Source organism: Sturnira hondurensis, unplaced genomic scaffold, assembly GCF_014824575.4.
Source record: "Sturnira hondurensis isolate 20B ecotype Veracruz unplaced genomic scaffold, ASM1482457v3 Scaffold0014432, whole genome shotgun sequence".
NCBI classification, from domain to species: Eukaryota; Metazoa; Chordata; class Mammalia; order Chiroptera; family Phyllostomidae; genus Sturnira; species Sturnira hondurensis.
Genome location: NW_028087063.1, coordinates 1,072,134 through 1,091,398, shown reverse-complemented (window position 1 = coordinate 1,091,398; position 19,265 = coordinate 1,072,134). Strand labels below are relative to the sequence as shown.

Genomic DNA, 19,265 nt, shown 5'->3' with positions numbered 1-19,265 from the left:
CCTTCGGCTGCATAGTAAGTGCAGCCCACACACGCTCAAGTTCATGGTGCGGCATATCACCGAATGCCTATGACATGGAAACACCCTGCAGGGGAAAATTTCAGTAGGTACTACGTAAAGCTGATAAACTCATTTCTTCACAATGCCAAATTTAGTAAGTTGGTTACATTCTTAGACATGTGAATGTAATTCATTGAGATTTTTAACAATGAAGGAACTCATATACTTAAACTATTACTTCAAGGTAACTACATACCGTTTATCCCTGAAATGTTGATATTGTAGAAAACATATTTAGAACATTTCTATGTAGAAAAAATTTAGTAAATATTATGTGCTATTTGTTATTATCATAATTTCCCTTTATATACCAAATTGCTGGGGAAAGTAAACTATCAACGCAGATATGTAAATGCAGCCTCAACTACTGCTACCTTCTAGTGAAAGATATCTAAGTATTGGGAGTGTGTGTGTGTGTGCGTGCCTGGGAGTGTAGTTGTTTTGTAACAGTGGCTAAAGCCAGGTGGGCAGAGAGCGCCCACAGCAAGGCAGCAGACCAGGCAGGCAAGGCAGTGCTGGCTGACCAGGAAAGTAAAGACTCAACACCTCTAGCTGGAAACTACTGTGGGGGTCACGAAGGCAGGATACACTCCCAGTCTCACAGGAGAGTTTGTTGGGAAGTGAGGCTAGAGCCAAGCAAGTGGCATTGGTCCCTCTCTGACCCCTCCCCCACACACAGCACCACAAGGTAGCAAAGAGGGCTGCCCTGCCCTGACACATACCTAAGGCTCTGCCCCTTATCACGTGATAAGTATGTAGAGACAAAGAAGTATGTCCCAAATGAAAGAGCAGATAAAAACTCCAGAAAAAGAACTAAGCAACAAAGAATTAGACAACCTATCAGATGCAGAGTTCAAAACGGTGGTAATCAGGATGCTCACAGAATTGATTGAGCTCAGTTGGAAAATGAAGGCTACACAAAGTGAAAGAAAGCACAGGGAACCAACAGTGAAGGGCAGGAAACTGGGACTCAAATCAACAATTTGGAACAAAAGGAAGAAATAAACATCCAAATGGAACAAAATAAAGAAACAAGAAGTCAAAAAAAAATTAAGAGTCTGAGGAACCTCTGGGACAACTTTAAATGCTCCAACATCTGAATCATAGAGATGCCAGAAGGAGAAGAAAAACAGCAAGAAATTGAAGACTTATTTGAACAAATAATGAAGGAAAATTTCCCCTAACTGTTGAAGGAAATAGACTTCCAGGAAGTCCTGGAAACCCAGAGAGTCCCAATGAAATTGGACCCAAGGAACATACCAAGACACATCATCATTAAGTTACCCAACATTAAAGATAAGGAGAGAACCTTAAAATCGGCAAGGGGAAAGGAAAGAGTTACCTACAAAGGAGTTCCCATGATACTATCAGCTGATTTCTCAAAAGAAACTTTATAGGCAAGTAAGGGCTGGAAAGAAGTATTTGAAGTCATGAAAGGCAAGGACCTACATCCAAGATTACCCTATCCAGCAAAGCTATCATTTAGAATGGAAGGTCAGATAAAGTGCTTCTCAGATAAGGTCAAGTTAAAGGAGTTCATCATCACCAAGACATTGTTATATGAAATGTTAAAGAGGTTTATCTGAGAAATAGAAGAAATCAAAAACTGTGAACAGTAAAATGACAACAAACTATCAACAACTGAAACTAAAAAACAAAAACTAAGCAAACAACTAGAATAGGAACAGAACCAGAGAAATTGAGATCACATGGAGGGTTTTCAGTAGGGAGGGTGAGGGGAAGAATGGTGGGGTACAGGGAATCAGAAGCATAATTGGTAGGCATAAAACAGACAGGGGTAAGTTAAGAATGGTAGAGGAAATAGAGAAGCCAATGAACTTGCATGTACAACCAATGGACATAAACTAGGGGTCAGGGCAGGGAACGCTGGAGTGTGGAGCCTGCAGGGCAGAGGGGGGATAAAGGGGAGGAAAAAATTGGGACAAATGTAATAGCATAACCAATGATTTATACTTAAAAAAAGAAATAGTGGCCAAAAATGGTCCATAAATAAGTGTAAAACTGTTGAAGTTAGATCAATTTGACTGAAAAGATGGGCAAATTCATTGTAGAGAGTAAAGTTTTTGTTTTATTTTGCTTTTTAACTACAGAGTAAATGACAGAAAAACAAGTACTGAGCCACAGAAGCTATTAAAACAAATAACACATAGTGATTTTTGCAAACTTAAGGGTAATGAGCCTGATGTACATTTTTTTGCATTGTACATGGTGCGCCCCAGGCCACGTTTCTTACATTACTGTCAAAAGGTCAGGGAAACTGCTGTTTTCTGTTATTTTTCCCCGGAGGGATTGTGTTCGGAGCCTGTGCTACAGTTTTACATTAATCCTATTCATGTTCAGTATGAAAGTAGTATCACCAATTTAAATATAGCATAGTAGAAAACTTTTTTAATGGAAGGTAAAGTTATATAAAGGATTATTCTATTTTATTAACCCCAGCGAATCCTAGTGAATGAACATTGTTGCTCTTTTATTTGTCTTTGAACCAGCTTTCATTCCATTAGCTTAAAATCTTTTTAAGACTTGCTAAAATGATACAGTATTTTTGTTTATTATTTCCCCTTGGGTGGATGGAAAGGCACGCTTTTATCAAAGATGGCAGTTTCCTGTAAATAACAGTTGACACAATATGTAGGGGGTGGTGTGAAGGGGTCCTTCTTTTCATTTGTTCCTTAAGATCACTGTGGCGTTCTTTCATTTATATATCATGGAGAAATGTTTGCGCCTTCTGTTTGAACCCATGGATATGATTCAGACTTAATTTATAAATCAATGTCATTATGCCAGAAAAAAATATAAGTGTTATTTAAGTGTCCTGCAAAGCAGTTGACTGTCCTAACGTAGGTTTTCCAGTGTCTTGCAGGGGAATCCCTGGGACCTACTGGGCTGGCACATCGATAGAAAGAGCTGAGGGCTGCAAGTGCATCATTTTAGACTAGCCTCAACAAAAAGAGCACGTGTGTGGAAAGGGTGAAAAATAAATATGGGCATTGTTTTTCTTTTTTATTTTAGTATTATAATTTTGAGAATTTTAGTATTTATAATTTTAGTATAAAATTAGTATATAGAATTTTAGTATTATAAACTTGAGGATTGTAACCCCCCCACCCTCTCTTCTGTTACAGGGAAATGAGTTTTGGAGGTTGGCTGTAATCTGGGTGGGGGAGTGCCAGTAATCCCACTAACCTTTCATTTTCTCTGCCTAAAAGCCGTAATGGGAACTGATGTGAACATTAATCCCAGTGGTCTGACAGATTCGATACTTGTGATTTATGATCACAAAAGATTAGGTAGCCTTAGACAGACATGTGAGCCATTGGGTTGTATTTACATATGCAATCTAATGTATATTCCTCATACTGTCCCTTTTTTTGTCCCACAGACACATAATCTACCATATATTCTCCTCCCCCCCCCCAAAGAATATATGACCCTCTGATAGAAAATGCATAGGGTTGGAAAGCAATTTTATTTTCCTACTAAGAGCATTTTCATGTATTCCACCATATTCAAGTATTTCTTATGCTTCTGTTGATGTTTCTCCATAGGCTCAAATAGGATTAAATAAGGTTTTGAAGGCCACTGAGAATTTTAAGCAAATTTGTTTGTGAATGATGCTTATGGGCAATATATTTTTATGGGCATTATTTTAAATGAGTTAAAATAAAACTTTAATTAAAAATTCCAGTTAAAGTATAATTTATATACAGTAAAACTCAGCCTGTTTAATGTACATTTGTTTTAACAAATGCATAGTCATGTAACTAACACCACAATCAAGATATAGAACACTTTATCACTCAAAAACAAAAAATCCCCGTGCTTTGTGTAAATTTATCCTCTCACCCCAACCCCTTGGAAATTATCACTCTGATTTATGTCTGTGTAGTTTTGCTTTTTCCAGCCCATATAAATAGAACCATACAGTATGTAGTCCTTTGAGTCTACATACTATAACTTCTTTCAAATTAGCATAATGCATTTGAGAACAATCCATGTTGTCAGGTGTTTTCAATAGTTTGTCCCTTTTATTGACGAGTAAGTATTCCATTGTAAAACACGTCCACTGGGTAACTTTTGGGGTGTTTCCACGTTTTGGTTATTGGAAATAATGCCACTTTAAATATCTTGAAGTCTTTATTTTTTTCAACATGTATTGGAAAGTTAGAATCCAAGAAAGATAAAAGTTTCTTCAACATTTATCTTTTTGATTGCTAATACAGACCCTTAAAAGTATTAGAAGGAATACTGGCCCTAATTAAGTTCATTTGAAAATATAACTTGAAATTTGTTTATACAATTTAAAACCAAATCAGTGAAAATGCTTACAAATGAAACATATTAAACCTAATAATATACCACATTAATTTTCCTTAATGTCATGAAAGAACCATCAAAATTAGTATGTATATTACAAACCTCACTCTGATAATTGGGGAAATGACTTGTGTGCTGCACATGTGCCGTCATTTCAAATGCAGATGCACTTTGTGTGACCACTTCTCTGCGCTGTGATTTCTCTGAGTTAGGTATTTTCTCTGTTAGGACTGGGATTGTTACAAGATTTGGTTTTCATAAAAGTTTTTTAAAAGCTTGTCTGCAGGTATTCTTAGATTACATGTTGGACTAATTGAGGTATTAAAAATTGCCCAAATGTAGGCAAGAAAAGGACTTAGTAGGGTGATGATTAAAATCTGTTACACAGGTAAAGCCAATGGGATATGTAAAAAGGTCACCCCTCTGATTATACAGGGTAAGGCAAAAGTAGGTCTGCAGTTCATATGAAAGTAATACGTTACTAAATAATAATAGAAAAATAAACTGTTCGCATACTCACAACTGTGAATTTTCTTTTGCCCCACCCTGTCTGCCTGACCCCAGGAATATGGCATGCTGTACAGGAATGCACCTGTGAGCCTTCAGTTCCAAAAAGTACAAATCACTAATGAAAAACAGTGTTAGATTATATACTCTTGGTTTGTTTGAAATGTGCACCTGCAGAAAATGCATGCATCACTCACTGAAGCCTCAAATAACACGAATTTTACAAGAGGAGCAGTTTGCGGTGAGGATGGCTGCACACTTTTGAGAGTGTCTGTCCTTGCGCATTACTGGTGTATTAATTCAGGGGTGACAGCCGCAATGGGGAGTGCTCCATGAATGGATGCTGATAATATGAAGAAAATGAAGTAACAGATGTAAGTGGAAGGGTGGTTTACCTGGCAGCTTTAACTTGGAACCAGCGAAATGTAATTTGTGTTGTTTTTTTTTTAATTTTGCTGGTGTCCTAAAATTTCCCATAAGCTAAATTAGCAACCGAAAATTTTCCTGTGTCACAAAGTTAGATAATTTCTCTACTGCCAAAAGTAAATATACATTATTACTAGGAAAATTCTCAATTATATAACCACTTATTTAGTTACCATTTAAATTGAACCTGCATCTAGAATGAGTTTGCAAGGGGAAAAATCCCACATATAATTACATATATTGTAATTGTTTGCAAGAATTGAAATTTCTCTTTTGGTATTTTGCATAAAACTTTTTTATCTTAATTGCACCCTCCTTTTTCATTTTTTAAAATAAGACTTTATTTTACAGCAATTTTAGATTCAGGAAAAATTTGTGGAGAAGGTACAGAGATTTCCTATACACACTCCTTACCAACATACATCACACTCCTTACCAACATACATCACCTTCCTTACTTTGGTTTTCATTTCCTTCAGAAATGTTTTCTCTGTGGGTTTGCAGCAAAGAGAAAGAGTTAGAGGGGAATTACCCAGGTGAAATTCTTTATCACTGAAGAGAAAATACAAAGTCAGCCACAACAGATGTGATTTCAAAAATTGTTAATGTCTTGTATGCTGTGCTTCTTGACAGACTTGAGTCTTTGGAACTGGCCTGCAACAGGCAGATAGTAGAACATTCTTAACAATGATATGGTTGTTGGCTACTTGGTCATTTGGTCCTTTTATAGAGTATGTATTTGAATTGCATAGGAAAAAAGTTTCGCTATGAATGAAAGTATATTAGGGCAAAAAAGAATGTGTAATTTCTCATTTCATTTGCTAAAAGAACCCGCGCTGGTCCTTGAGTTAGTCAAACTGATATATGGATACTCACATTTATTAAGAGTTTGTGGAAAGGTAATGTTTGAAATCCCTGCTCTAATCAAGTCGTCATTTTGTTGTCCATATGCTCACTGGCCTTCATTTGGAATGTACATCTTGCAGGACTGTACCACGGAAGGGGTAATCCTTAGCTATTAGTACGATTAGTATCTGGTGCTCTGGGGACTGACAGTGGGCTTTGTTACTGTGTCATCTCTGTGCTTTCATCCTACCGTGAACTGTCATTTGATTTCCAAGATCTCTCAAGCAAACAAGAATTAAATCTTGGTATTAAAAAAGTCTCCAATGATAGGTAAAAATATACTTTTGAAAAATCTTAGAAGAAATTTTTCTTTCACCTCTGAACTTCTAGATAATTCAGTTACATTATTGAAACGTAAAGCTTAAGGTTTTTTAGAATGTCTTCTTGTAATGGGCACAACGAAAGCCTTTAAAATTGTTTTAACTCTAACTAGTGAGAAGATATCAAAATGAAAGTTATTTCAGGATTGCTTGATGGCTAATATACCAAAGGCCTCTTGCTCCCTCTACAGAAGGTGCTTCAAAATTGCAGTCCCAAGTTTTTTGTTGTTTTTTTTTTTAGTTCCATTTTTTTCATTGTTGTTGAGGTACAGTTGTCTCCATTTTCCCCCAACCCCAGCCGTCCTCATCTTCTCCCCTCAGTCTTACCCCCTTTTGGCTTTGTCCTGTGTCCTTTGTACATGTTGCTGATAACCCTTCCCCTGTCCCTCCCATTATCTCCTCCCACCTCCCCTCTGGGTATTGTCAGTTTGTTCTTTATTTCCAGGTCTCTGGTTCTCTTTTGTTCACTTGTTTGTTTTGATGATTAGGTTCCAGTTAGGTTCTTGTTTGTTGCTCTCCAGTTCCACCCACACTGTCACAAAATGATAGGAGCTCCTTCTTTCTTTCTGCTGCATAGAATTCCATTGTGTAAATGTACCATAGTTTTTTGATCCATTCATTTACTGATGGGCACCTAGGTTGCTTCCAGCACTTGGCTATTGAAAATTGTGCTGCTATGAACACTGGGGTGCTTAGGTTTTTTGAATTGGTGTTTCGGGGTGCTTAGGATATAATCTTAGCAGTGGAATTGCTGGGTCAAAAGGCAGTTCCATTTTTAATTTTGTAAAGAAACTTCACACTGTTTTCCACAGCAGCTGCACCAGTCTGCATTCCCATCGATAATGCACTAGGGTTCCCTTTTCTTCACAACCTCACCAGCACTTGTTGTTTGTTGATTTGCTCATGATGCTCATTTTCAATGGTGTGAAGTGATATCTCATTGTGGTTTTAATTTGCATGTCTCTGATGGCTAGTGATCCTGAGCATCCTTTCATGTGTCTGTGGGCCACCTGTATGTCCTCCTGGGAGAAAGTCCTAGAGGAGAACATAAGCAGGAAAATCTCAGATATTTCACGCAGCAATATTTTCACCAATATGTCTCCTAGAACAAGGGACATGAAGGAAAGAATAAACAAATAGGGCTTCATCAAAATAAAAAGCTTCTGCACAGCTAAAGAAAATATCAGCAAAATGAAAAGGGAACCAACTGTATGGGAAAACATATTTGCTAAAGAGAACTTGGACAAGAATTTGATCTTCAAAGTATATAAAGAACTCACACGACTCTACTCCAGGAAGACTGACAATCCAATTAAAAAATGGGCAAAGGTTGTGAATAGACACTTCTCTGAGGAGGACATACAGAAGACCCAATTTTTTAAGTTTTGTTTTACAGTTCCAGTTATTTCCTCCCCCTTGTCCTCCTCTACCCAACCCACCCCCATTTCCATAGTCCCCACCCCGTTGTCCATGTCCATGTCCATGTCCATGTCCATCGGTCCTTCACACATGTTTCCTTGATGCATCCCTTCGTCTTCTTTCCAACTGTAGCTTCCTCCCTCTTCTCCTCTTCCCACTGTCAGTCTGTTCCAGAAACTAAAGAAGCCAGTCAGTGAAAGACAGATACCATATGATCTCACTTAATAAACAAAATGAACCAATGAGGAAAATAGAACCAGAGGGATAGAATCACAAATTAAAAAAAAACAACAATGAAATAGATTTGTTAAGAGGTCCATGATGATGAATAAAAAGCTCTGGACCCATGTGTGCCTCTAACATCTTGTAGACCTGTTGGCTGTCCTGAAGTTGGTCAGGATAGGTTTGTGCTTTTCTAATTGGGCATTTTTCTCTTGCATCAGCAAGGGTTCAACTCCAGTAATAACAACTGTGAAAAAGAGTAGGTTTTTGTTTGCTTGGCTTTGTTTTATTTATTTGCTCTCATGGATGAATAAAATGCTTGAACAATGTTTCTGATACTAAGTGATCACTCTACTCATTTTCATTCTTTTTTACTTTACCTGGGAATTTAAGCCAGAAAAATAATGTACTGTACCTCACCAGCTTAATTAGTTCTTTCATTATCTACTTCTAATTGTTCAGTCATTTTTAGTTCTTAGTTGGTGTGAGGGAAAAATTAACAATTTGAATTGTGACTTCTCAGAAGGAAGAATTGTTTTTAATTAAAGTGGATTTTTTTGACTATAGGTAATATTCACAAGAGACAGAAAACTTGTCCTTTCTATAAGAACTTCATTAATATATAAAACTGTCATCTATACTATATATAACTACTACATATGTATGTATATATAATCTTAATTTACCCATTTCAATTGCAATAAAACATTAATATTTTAGTAGCTTTGGTTTGAATAATTGTATGCATTTTCTTTTACAACTCCAAGACCATTTTATTTGACAACTTACTAGTTTTCCTTAGTGTGCCATTTAAAGTTATAACAATTCTTTTATATGTAGAGTCTTAACAAAAGATAGAAAAATTCATTTCATTTGTATTTAGCATAAGAACAGACCTTCTGATGTTGTGCTGACTCTGTAATTGAAAAATGCATACACATGAAAAAGTAGCTTCTTTAATTTGAATATATCACATCAGACTTACCTGCTGTAGATTACTATGCTTATACCTGTTGTAAATTATTATGCTTATACTAGACTGGATTTTTTTGTTTGTTTTCCGCCCTCTGGTAGGTGTACTGGTCCATTAGCAAATTCTCTTTCAGAGAAAACGAGAGACCCAGCAGAGGAAGATGACGATGAATATAAGATCCCTTCGTCCCATCCTGTGCCCCTGAATTCTCAACCGTCTCATTGTCTTAATGTAAAACCTCCTCTTAGGTAAGCGTGCGGGCAGCTTCTTCATTATCGCACATCTGCATGAACAGTATCATTCGTGGTGTTTGTTTTTTTTAGCAATTACGTTATATCTATTTATTTAAAATCCTTGATTTCTTGCTCAAAGCCTCTTATTTCTATGTACTGTTTTCTGCATTACTTTCAGAGAAAACTAAAAGATAACAGATTTTTCAGGAAACCATTTGACTAAATTAGTTGACCAGTAAGTCTAATGGGACGTCTTGTTGCCTCTCTCTTCCAAAACAAACTATATTCTAATAAAACTTTGTAGGTTGCCTATAGTGATGATTAATTCATGAATTTTCAATAAGCTATTTTTAATCCATTTTATAAGTTTTAAGCACCTATCTCATGAAGAAAAGTTAGTGCTTAGAAACTAATGTATTACTGCCCAACTTCCTTAGAATTTTTCTTCATGATGTAAAGAGTAGTATAATTTATATTCATTTCTCATCTTAACATGCTGCCTCCTTCTATTCAGATCTTGAAGAAAAATTTAAAAACCCTAAAATTGGGTTTCTTAACTGTTTTTTATCAGGTACTATATATTTTACGTTTTCTTACATAAAATAAGAATGTGAGGAATAGTGTTATTATGGATTTTTTTCACTTGTTTTTCCTAGCTCAAATGGAGATATCCTTGATCTTAGAAGTTGTAGCTCCATTGAGGTATATGAATTATTAAAAATGAGTGGTGTGTATTGAAATATTAGTTTGTGTTTAGGTAGAAGGATGATTCTGCATTTGTGTAATTAGTAACCATAATATAATAATGTTATTCTTTTTATCTTTTTAAAAGACTGACCTATATGAGATACTCAGTGAGTGAAATCTCAGTTTCAACACTTATTTTTTAAGCTCCAGCTTTCACTGTCTGATAACGCCCCTGAAGCTGTGCTGGGAAGATAGGACACAATTACTTCCGGTGGCCTGGTCTTCTGCCCCCTAGTAGCTCGTGACCGAGAGATAGGAGAGTGGTTGACCACTGCATCATCTGTGCCATCATAGTGGGCCGTTTCCTTTTTAGGGCAAGTCAGTCAGCAGAAGGCATTATATTTTATGTATGGACTGTTCCTTTTTCAGATGAAAAGTCTAAAACTGTTTTAATGCCTTTCTCTGAGTATCATATGGAGGTAGAAAACACAACATTTGAGAAGCAGGTGTTCATTTCAACCAGACATCTTTCTTAATGAACGATCCTGGTTAGAAATATCAACACTCTGCAGAATTATTAACCAGAATTATTAACATTCTGAAGTCCAGGACTTCATATTTCCAAGCAAGAACCAAAGTACTTCTTACTAATTGGTGTTTAAGACATTTGTTGCTAAAATAGTATCTATGCAGAGACAAAAAAAATTAACTGAGAAGCAATTTGTTATATCAAAAGAACTAGTTGTCTGCTGCTCTCATTAGAGAAAAAAGTTATTCCTTTACATCAAATATAAATTGTTACAATTTTCAGTTCCTTTGACTCTTACCAATGTGTAGTAATTTTTAAAAACTGAAATAAGATGAGCTTTTTCTGTCTACATAGCGTTTCATTATTTTTCATTGCTGGAGAAGTGAGGAGTATAATTTTAATAGTTTAAATTTTTTTATTGTCATAAACATATTTGTTGGAAGCATTTTTTTAAAGATTTTATTTATTTATCTTTAGAGGGGAAGGGAAGGAGAGAGGGAGAGAAACATCAATGTATGGTTGCCTTTCACGCATCCCCTGCTGGGAGTTGGCCTACAGGGAACTGGCCTGCAACCCAGGCATGTGCCCTGACTGAGAATCGAACCGCGATCGTCTGAGTCGCAGGCCCGCGCTCAATCCACTGAGCTACACCAGCCAGGGCTAATAGTTTAAATTTTAATTGTCACATCATATTGGATGAGTTCTTTGGTGGCAGGCCTCCCAAAACCAGAAAATAAATTTGAATTATGACCGTCATTACCATATTTGTACTGTTATAGAGAAGTAATAAATGTTGATAATCCCTAAACCTAATTGGAGTGCATTTTATGTCTGGTTTGTTTCTGAGAGCTGACGAGTGAAGCGTATTCCTATGTCCTCTGCAGGGCGCACTGTAAGCTAAACAGAAGTTTCCCCTCTGTCCCTGCCCTCCCCTTCGGAGAAGCAGAAGTAAATATGTGGAATAAGTTAAATAGTAGATGAATAATTCAGTTCAGTTTTAGTAAAAATCCATCATTATTATGAAAATCCAATCCATGATAACTATTTCTAAACCAGCCATCTCTGGCCCTTTGAAGCGAGGTGGCCACCAGAGAGAATGAAAATGAATTTCAGATGAAACACTCTTCAATAACTATTCAAATATCCACTATCTCCTCCAATAGATATACACTTCTACTTTGCCTGAGAATTCAGAGTAAATTAGAGAAAAGTAAATTATAAAGCCCGCTTTCTGTATAGCTCTCTGTGAGCAGAATAACTCAGTGAGCAGAGAGATCACTGTTGCACAGCTGTATTCTGAAGACAGAATGCACTCTGCATTTCCCCTCCCTGCTGCTGTCTTCCCATGCCCCCGTTTTATCCAGTGTCCACAGTATGGTTTCAACAACAAAAGTGCTTTTCCATTGGTACTATCCTTTCTAGACATCTAGATCAAAACATTTGTCGTGTACCTAAGACTTCTGCGAAGGTCATTTTGGTGCTTTTGTCGGAAGCACCAGCATCTTGTTCCCCACAGTAGTGGGATTATACTGTAGACTCTGGGTCTTTGAAAATGCCCGGCCGGACTGTGATGGGATTGCTGCTCATTAGATAACTGTCCATCGCTGGGCTCTAGTTTATTATAAGGAAAAGTTAAATCACAGAAATAAAAATACAGTGTTAAACACCATTAAAATATAATGAAATCATTGGGGTTGTGAACATACCTTTGCTTTATAATATTTTTTTCAAAAGTGTGACAGTTATTAGTGAACTCTTTCAAAACATTATGTTAATTTCAAAGATGTTTAGAGTAGCAACAATTTTTGTGACGATTGTAATTTTTGGTTTAACTTAAAAAAGAGAGATTATTTGTCTTCAGTGAGATGTTTACTTCTGCTTTGTAAAAATATTTGAGTAGGAGTATCTAGATAATATTATTTGCACTTTTCTCAGAAAACCAAATTAATTATTATTTGTTTTCATACCTTATTATATGAGCTGGGTTGCTAGTTCCCATCACCCTCCCAAATGACTTTCAGATGGAAGGGGGTTGACCTTACGATTTCTATCTGTTCTCTGCTTTAGGTCTTATGATAATGGCCACTGTGTATTGAATGGAACACATGGAACATCTTCAGAGATGAAGAAATCAAACATCCCTGAGTTAGGCATATATTTAAAGGGTATGTATTACACATATTCTCTTTGCACTCCACATCTTAATGGTTGGAATTTTTAGGCAAAATTCCATGCCACTGTTGAACTGAAAATACATTAAGATTTTGTGTTATCCTCTAGGAGATGTTTTTGATTCAGCCTCTGGTCCAGTGCCATTGCCACCTGCCAGGCCTCCAACTCGGGACAGTCCAAAGCATGGTTCTTCACTCAACAGGACGCCCTCTGATTATGATCTTCTCATCCCTCCATTAGGTTGAAACCTTAAAAAAATTTCAAATAAGCCGCCCTGCCTCTTCTTTCACTTAATATCTGAGTTATCAGAAATCAGAGTTCAGTATAATACAGACTCACTAGGTTATGAATTTGTCTGAATTAGAGATGATCCTTCAGGTAATAATGGTAGCTCTCAAGTTCATGTGACCATTATTCTGTTTAAATCTTTGATTTTCAATCCATGTGCCACGGGACACTGGTGTGCCACAAGAAATTGTAAAACAAGCAGCCCCTGGCTATTTAGTCAGGCGCACTGAGCTCTTTTCCCTTAGATTGTCAAATAAAAGATGGCAATAGCCAACACAATAGTAGCCATCCAGTGAGTGAGTCAAAATTATACCTATTTATTTTTTTGTCAGATTGGCAAAAAATATATTTTTTGGTGTGCCACAGGATTTTACTCATTGATATATGTGTACTATGAAATAAAAAAGATTGAAAATCGCTGGTTTAGATGTTTGGAGCCATGGTGTGACTAGCTGGCCATCAGTCAGGATTTTATTAACTTGTGTACTAAATGTAGTCTGCAGAAAACCTACATGGGAGTGTTGTTCAGGCACTTGTGTTCCAGTGGAGCTGAACCGTTCATCTGAGATTTCTTTTAAGTACAGTTCTTAATGAATATGTATTGTTGCTTTCAGCATTTAATGACCCAGTTTCACTTAGCTAGTTACATTATGGAAAATTACATATTTTATTGTAAGGAGCTAAGAATAAATTCTGTCTTACAATCATTGAAAAGAATTGCCAAAAACACATGCATAGAATTTAAATTTCTTTGTTTCAGATGTTAAGATGGAGAAGTATACTGTTGTATGTTTCCTGTGTGTACATGTATGAAGATTCATACAGGTGTATATGTACATTAAAATTAGCTGTCTGTGTTTATTTCATTAATTCTGTGTGGGAAGCTTCTTACCCTATTTTTGGAGGAAAACAGAACCTTCACATACTTTAAGGCTTCACAGTGGCAAGTCACCATAATATAAAATAATGTATGATGAAAGTCCGCTTATAAGCTTAGCTGAATTATTAGAATACAAGAAATGTGAAAGGAACCTTTTGATTTTTTCCTCAAACACCATCAACCAGTGTTTCCACTTAAATATTGCAGTGTATTTTGCTCTCCTATTCCTTTTGTTACACTTGACACCTCTCCTGTGTTCATTCCTTCTGTAGTTCAACACTTTATTCTCACCTACATGAATTACAAGAGCCTCCTAACTTCCTTCTTTACCTGGTGGTGTTCTCCCTTCTTCCGGTACTCTGATTTTTAACCTGTTACCCAAGTCTTTAGGACCTACGTAAGCACTGTCCAATAGAATTCTGTGTGGTGATGTAAGGAGTCTATATATGCACATGAGCGATGGGGAAACTGAGAGGACAATGATACGTGTTACCCATTGGGGATGATGTCTCGTCATCTTACTTCTGGACAGGATTCTCCCATTCTGCTATGGCAAGCATAATGTTCTTACTCATTTCTGTATTTCATATCACAGAATATATTTAATGGATGATTATGAAATAGAATAAAACACATTTTCAAAGCAGGAAAAAATCTACATAGCTACATGTGGACGGTGACTACCATACTGGACAGGGCAGATAAATGTTCCAACCTGTCTCTTTAACGCCACCTTCCTTGTGTACATCTCATGCTTTATTCATACCATTTACTCTGTCTAGAGGACACCATCCTCACATTTCATGAGTAAATATTTTTGAGCCACTGATATTCCAGACCTTCCTGGTCTTGGTAATGCCTTGCTGAATGCCACTTTCTTAATTTCTCTTCCTTCTTAAAATGAATATATCTGTCTGTGGGACCTTTGTGACTTGCGTCCTGAATCATTTGTGAACTTTGCTGAGATCTCCATGTGGAATCTAAACTCCTTGGGTCAAGGCCGTATGATTTTGATCTTCACAGTGCCAATGTGCCTAGCATGGTGCCTGACATTTAGGTGCTGAAAAAGATTTGAACGAATAAGAGAAGTTAGCATATAGCCGAAGGTTGGAATGCAAATGGAAATAGTGCTCTTATACCTTCAAATTTTTTAAGTTAGAAAAATATTTCTGATCATTAGAGAAAATATTATCGCTCTTTTTTGCAAGGCAAACTGGATGAATGGTAAAACTTTAAGTATGCCTTTGTCTTTGTCAGCAAATTAATATGCATGTGAATTTTTATTTCTGGAATATGTAAGTGTTCATTTTATACTGTTTCACAAAGATTGCTTACAGAAATACATCACACTGCAGCTTTATTTTTTTAAAGAATCAATATAAGGGAGCATCTGAGTCGAACAGTATATGTGGCAGGGAAAATAGACGCATGCGACAATGTTCTGTGGTTAGTAAAGCTGGGAAGTAGCAAATGTAAACAACTGGCTTTGGGACCACAAAAGGTAGCTCTATACCTAGCTGTTCCTTTTTAGAGCTATCTTGTAAGTAGAAAAGTATCTTGTTCTTCTACTCTAGGTGAATTTTCTACATATTTTGACAATGAAATAGATGGAATATTAGCTTCAATATTAAAATCCAGTGGAATAAACTTTAAAAGATGATCTATTCTGTGACATTAAATTTTTTGTGCATAGTATGATTTTCTAATTAGAGGCTGTTACATAAAGAATTCTGTTTTGAATGTATGACATAATTTTTAGTTCAAAATTCTAGTGTCTTAACATCATAACGTTTAGAGATGAATAATAGGCTGTTTTATAACCTGCAGTACTCCCTTTTAATAGAAAGACCCGAGGGATAGAAAAAGTTTGCACACACATGTGTGTTTGTGTGTCTAGTTTGCTGCTCTCCAAACTCCTACAAAATAATTAGGTCCCATTATCAAAGTTGGTGAACAGCTGGATAGACACTGCAGGGGAAGTTCTTTACAAGCAGTGAGAGAAAATCGATCACTGCTTTGGCCTGATGCTGCGTTGTGACTAATGAAGTTCTGCTGTTGATTCTGGGATTTCTTTAAATGCAGGTGAAGATGCGTTTGATGCCCTGCCCCCATCCCTCCCACCTCCCCCACCTCCTGCAAGGCATAGTCTCATCGAACATTCAAAACCTCCTGGCTCCAGCAGCCGACCGTCCTCAGGACAGGACCTTTTCCTTCTTCCTTCAGGTAGGAGGGAAAAGCCAAGGAAAGCTTTCCACTTAAAGCAAAAACATTTCTAAGATCGTGCTGTCAAATACGTAATTCCTTGGTTTCTATCTCCCTAGCAGAAAAAACTCTGAGTGAGGAAAACAGCAGTTGTGTAGTTCTGTTTGTCAGTTGGCTGGTTTAATCGTAAAGGGATTACAAAAATGGAGAGAGCAATAGGGAGTAACAGAATTCAGAAACGGTGCTCTGGAGATCACTGAGTCCAAGTAGCGGCGCCCTGTGGTCCCAAAGGCGTTCCGGAGACCCAGGAGGGCCCTGTGTCTGGGTGTTCGCCACAGAGTGGTGGGGACAAAGCTTAAATGCCGTCTCCAATTCCAAGTACTGTAATTTCTTTCTAGTAAGTTTTGAAAATTTTACTACATATATCTTGGCATAATTTTGTTAAAATATATTTTGGTAAATTGTTATAACATTGATAAGTGTTTCTGGAATACCTTTATTCTGTTACTTTATTTTTAATGTCTCAGTGTATCTACTCAAATTATTATCTTCAAGGAAAAATTAATACATGGCTTTTTAAAACTCAAGTGTACAGTAGAAATAAAATAAAGGGACTTAAACCATCCACTCCATGAGTCAGAATTATCAGGAACAAATACTCAGTTATACATTAAATTAACTGTTGCAAGCTGCCCTGTCGGTGCTGCTGGGATCTAGGCTCTGAAAGAGTGCCTCCTCCACTTGGGTGGGTTAACAACAGGGTAAATGTCTTTTTTCCTAACAGCTGCTTTTACATTTCTGTACGAGATAAATCATGGACAAGCCTTAAAAGAGTACAGTTCGTCCTTTGGCCACTGTAATACTTTGGAGTCTTAACCATTGTCATTCACCTTTAGCCTTCATTTTTCTGTTTTTTTCCCACTTGGTTTCATAATTCAGAAAGTTTGAGCTTTGTGTATAAGACACAAATCAGACATGAACCTTGGAATGTACAGCTTCAGTTTTTAAGAAATACTTTTGAGTTTCATCTTTCACCAGTAAAATGCACTGTTTTCTGTGCCATCTGTCCTGTTGACATGCCCCCCACCCCCTGAAATGCAGAGGACCACAAAACGCTCATCAGAGAGCCAGGCCCAGGCAGTGTGGGTAGGCATGCCCTCGGCTCTTACATGTTTATACAGCTTCACATAAGCACTAAAATTTGCTTTACACTTATACTTTTTCTCATCTTTGCTTTATACATGGACTTTAATTCATATTTTTTATTTATTTTTTTTTCAAGCTTTTTTTTTTTTTAAGATTTTATTTATTTATTTATTTTTAGAGGGGAAGGAGAGAGGGAGAGAAACATCAATGTATGGTTGCCTTTTTTGTGCATCCCCTGCTGGTAGTTAGCCTGCAAGGAACCGGTTTGCAACCCAGGCATATGCCCTGACTGGGAATCGAACCGCGATCGTCTGGTTCGCAGGCCCGCGCTCAATCCACTGAGCTTCGCCAGCCAGGGCTAATTCATATTTTTTTAAATGAATCACTGTAAATCTTAGTTACTAACCTTTCCCAAGGCTAAATTCTGGATAGTGTCTGGCCAGATTCCTACAGTGTACCTATCACCTTTTTTATATGTGATTTAAGCCCCATGAAACAAATGTTCAATGAAGTGCTTTCTTTTAAAATTAGGTCATGCTTTCCAGGAGCTAGACAAAAACATTTTACATAAATACATACTTTCCCCTATTTTTAGCAATAGAATTGATTGTAAAATATTTGGTGTCTTTATCATGATTTTATTGTTCATTGTGCTTTATGTAAAAGTATTCATAAATATGCTCTCAAGACTACTACAATTTGATACTTCAAAGTGAAAATACCCCCTTTTATTAAATAAAAATTGTATACATTATTTTGTAGTACTTCGTATACAGGTTTGATTGCTTTGACTTTGCTTGGCTGCAGGGGGCGCAGCAGCAATGGCCCTTAACCCAAAGGTTGGAGGAGGCAGGCCCACAGGGGCCCTGAGCAGTGTTGCTCGGACCTGCTGACTCTCACTTGACCTGCTTTTACACACGGGAGTATTCTAATTGCATTCACGAAGGTGCTGACATTCCTTAGAAATAAACAATTTTAATAAAAAAATGGCAGCATCTCTTTTCCTTTTCCAATCTTGTATGTCATTAATAAGACATTTCTAGTCTGTTGCCAGATCCTTTGAGATCCCTTGAGAAGACTTGTTTTTATTCCATTTTAAACTGTATACATTAGCTGTCGTCCTCCTTTTAAAAAGAAATATTTTACTACTTCTTACCTAATCATATCATAGACTATGAAGGTTTCTTCCAGCTCATAAATAAGCATTTGACTATTATTTTGCCAAGTAGTTAATACATTCTAATGTCTAAAGAACTACAATAGAAGATTCACAAAAGTGGTTCTTCACCCTAAGAATTGGACTTCATGTAACAATGCTAAAGGAATGTTTAACTCAACAGTTTTGGAACCATATAAGATTTTTTTTAAAGGTTAATGCTAAATTTAGCCCTGGCTGGTATAGCTCAGTGGATTGAGCATGGGGCTGCGAACCAAAAGAACGTGGTTCGATTCCCAGTCAGGGCACATGCCTGGGTTGCAGGCCAGTTCCCAGCAGGGGACTCATGAGAGGCAACCATACATCGATATTTCTCTCCCTCTCTCCTTCCCTTCCCTTCTAAAGATAAATAAATAAAATCTAAAAAAATAAAAATAAAAAATAAAGATCAATGCTAAATTTAAAGAGACTGTACAAGCATTTTACAGCTATTGTTTTTTTCTATTTAACATGTAAAATTTTAATCCAGTGTAATAATAAATCTTTTCTGGCCACTATTGGTAAGACTTGGTTGAGGAAATAATTATACCCAATTAAAGACAAAGGTTGGATTTTCTCTTGATATTGTATGAAACACCTAATCATACCTACCTCTCTTCATCACAGCTCTCACTGTCCTGCACACTTGGGTCAGGTCCACCTTTCCAGCCCCATGGCCCAGCGACTGCTCTATAGTATTAAAAATTTTCAAACCGCAGTCCAGTGTTTCTGCAAAGGAGCCTTAGGAGTCCAGTAGGATCA

General features: G+C 36.9%; 1 protein-coding gene across 6 annotated transcripts in view; it reads left to right on the top strand.

Moving 5' to 3' along the window:
- The window catches only part of CBLB (Cbl proto-oncogene B), a 219,550-nt gene that overhangs the window by 174,394 nt on the left and 25,891 nt on the right, over positions 1 to 19,265 (top strand). For 4 of the 6 annotated variants that reach the window (XM_037063336.1, XM_037063339.1, XM_037063335.1 and 1 more), the window contains exons 14-17: positions 9,273 to 9,419; positions 12,688 to 12,785; positions 12,901 to 13,032; positions 16,043 to 16,183. In XM_037063336.1, coding sequence (XP_036919231.1) covers positions 9,273 to 9,419; positions 12,688 to 12,785; positions 12,901 to 13,032; positions 16,043 to 16,183 — 518 coding nt within the window. The remainder of the gene's footprint in view (positions 1 to 9,272; positions 9,420 to 12,687; positions 12,786 to 12,900; positions 13,033 to 16,042; positions 16,184 to 19,265) is intronic. The other 2 variants (XM_037063340.1, XM_037063338.1) reach the window with 2 other exon arrangements.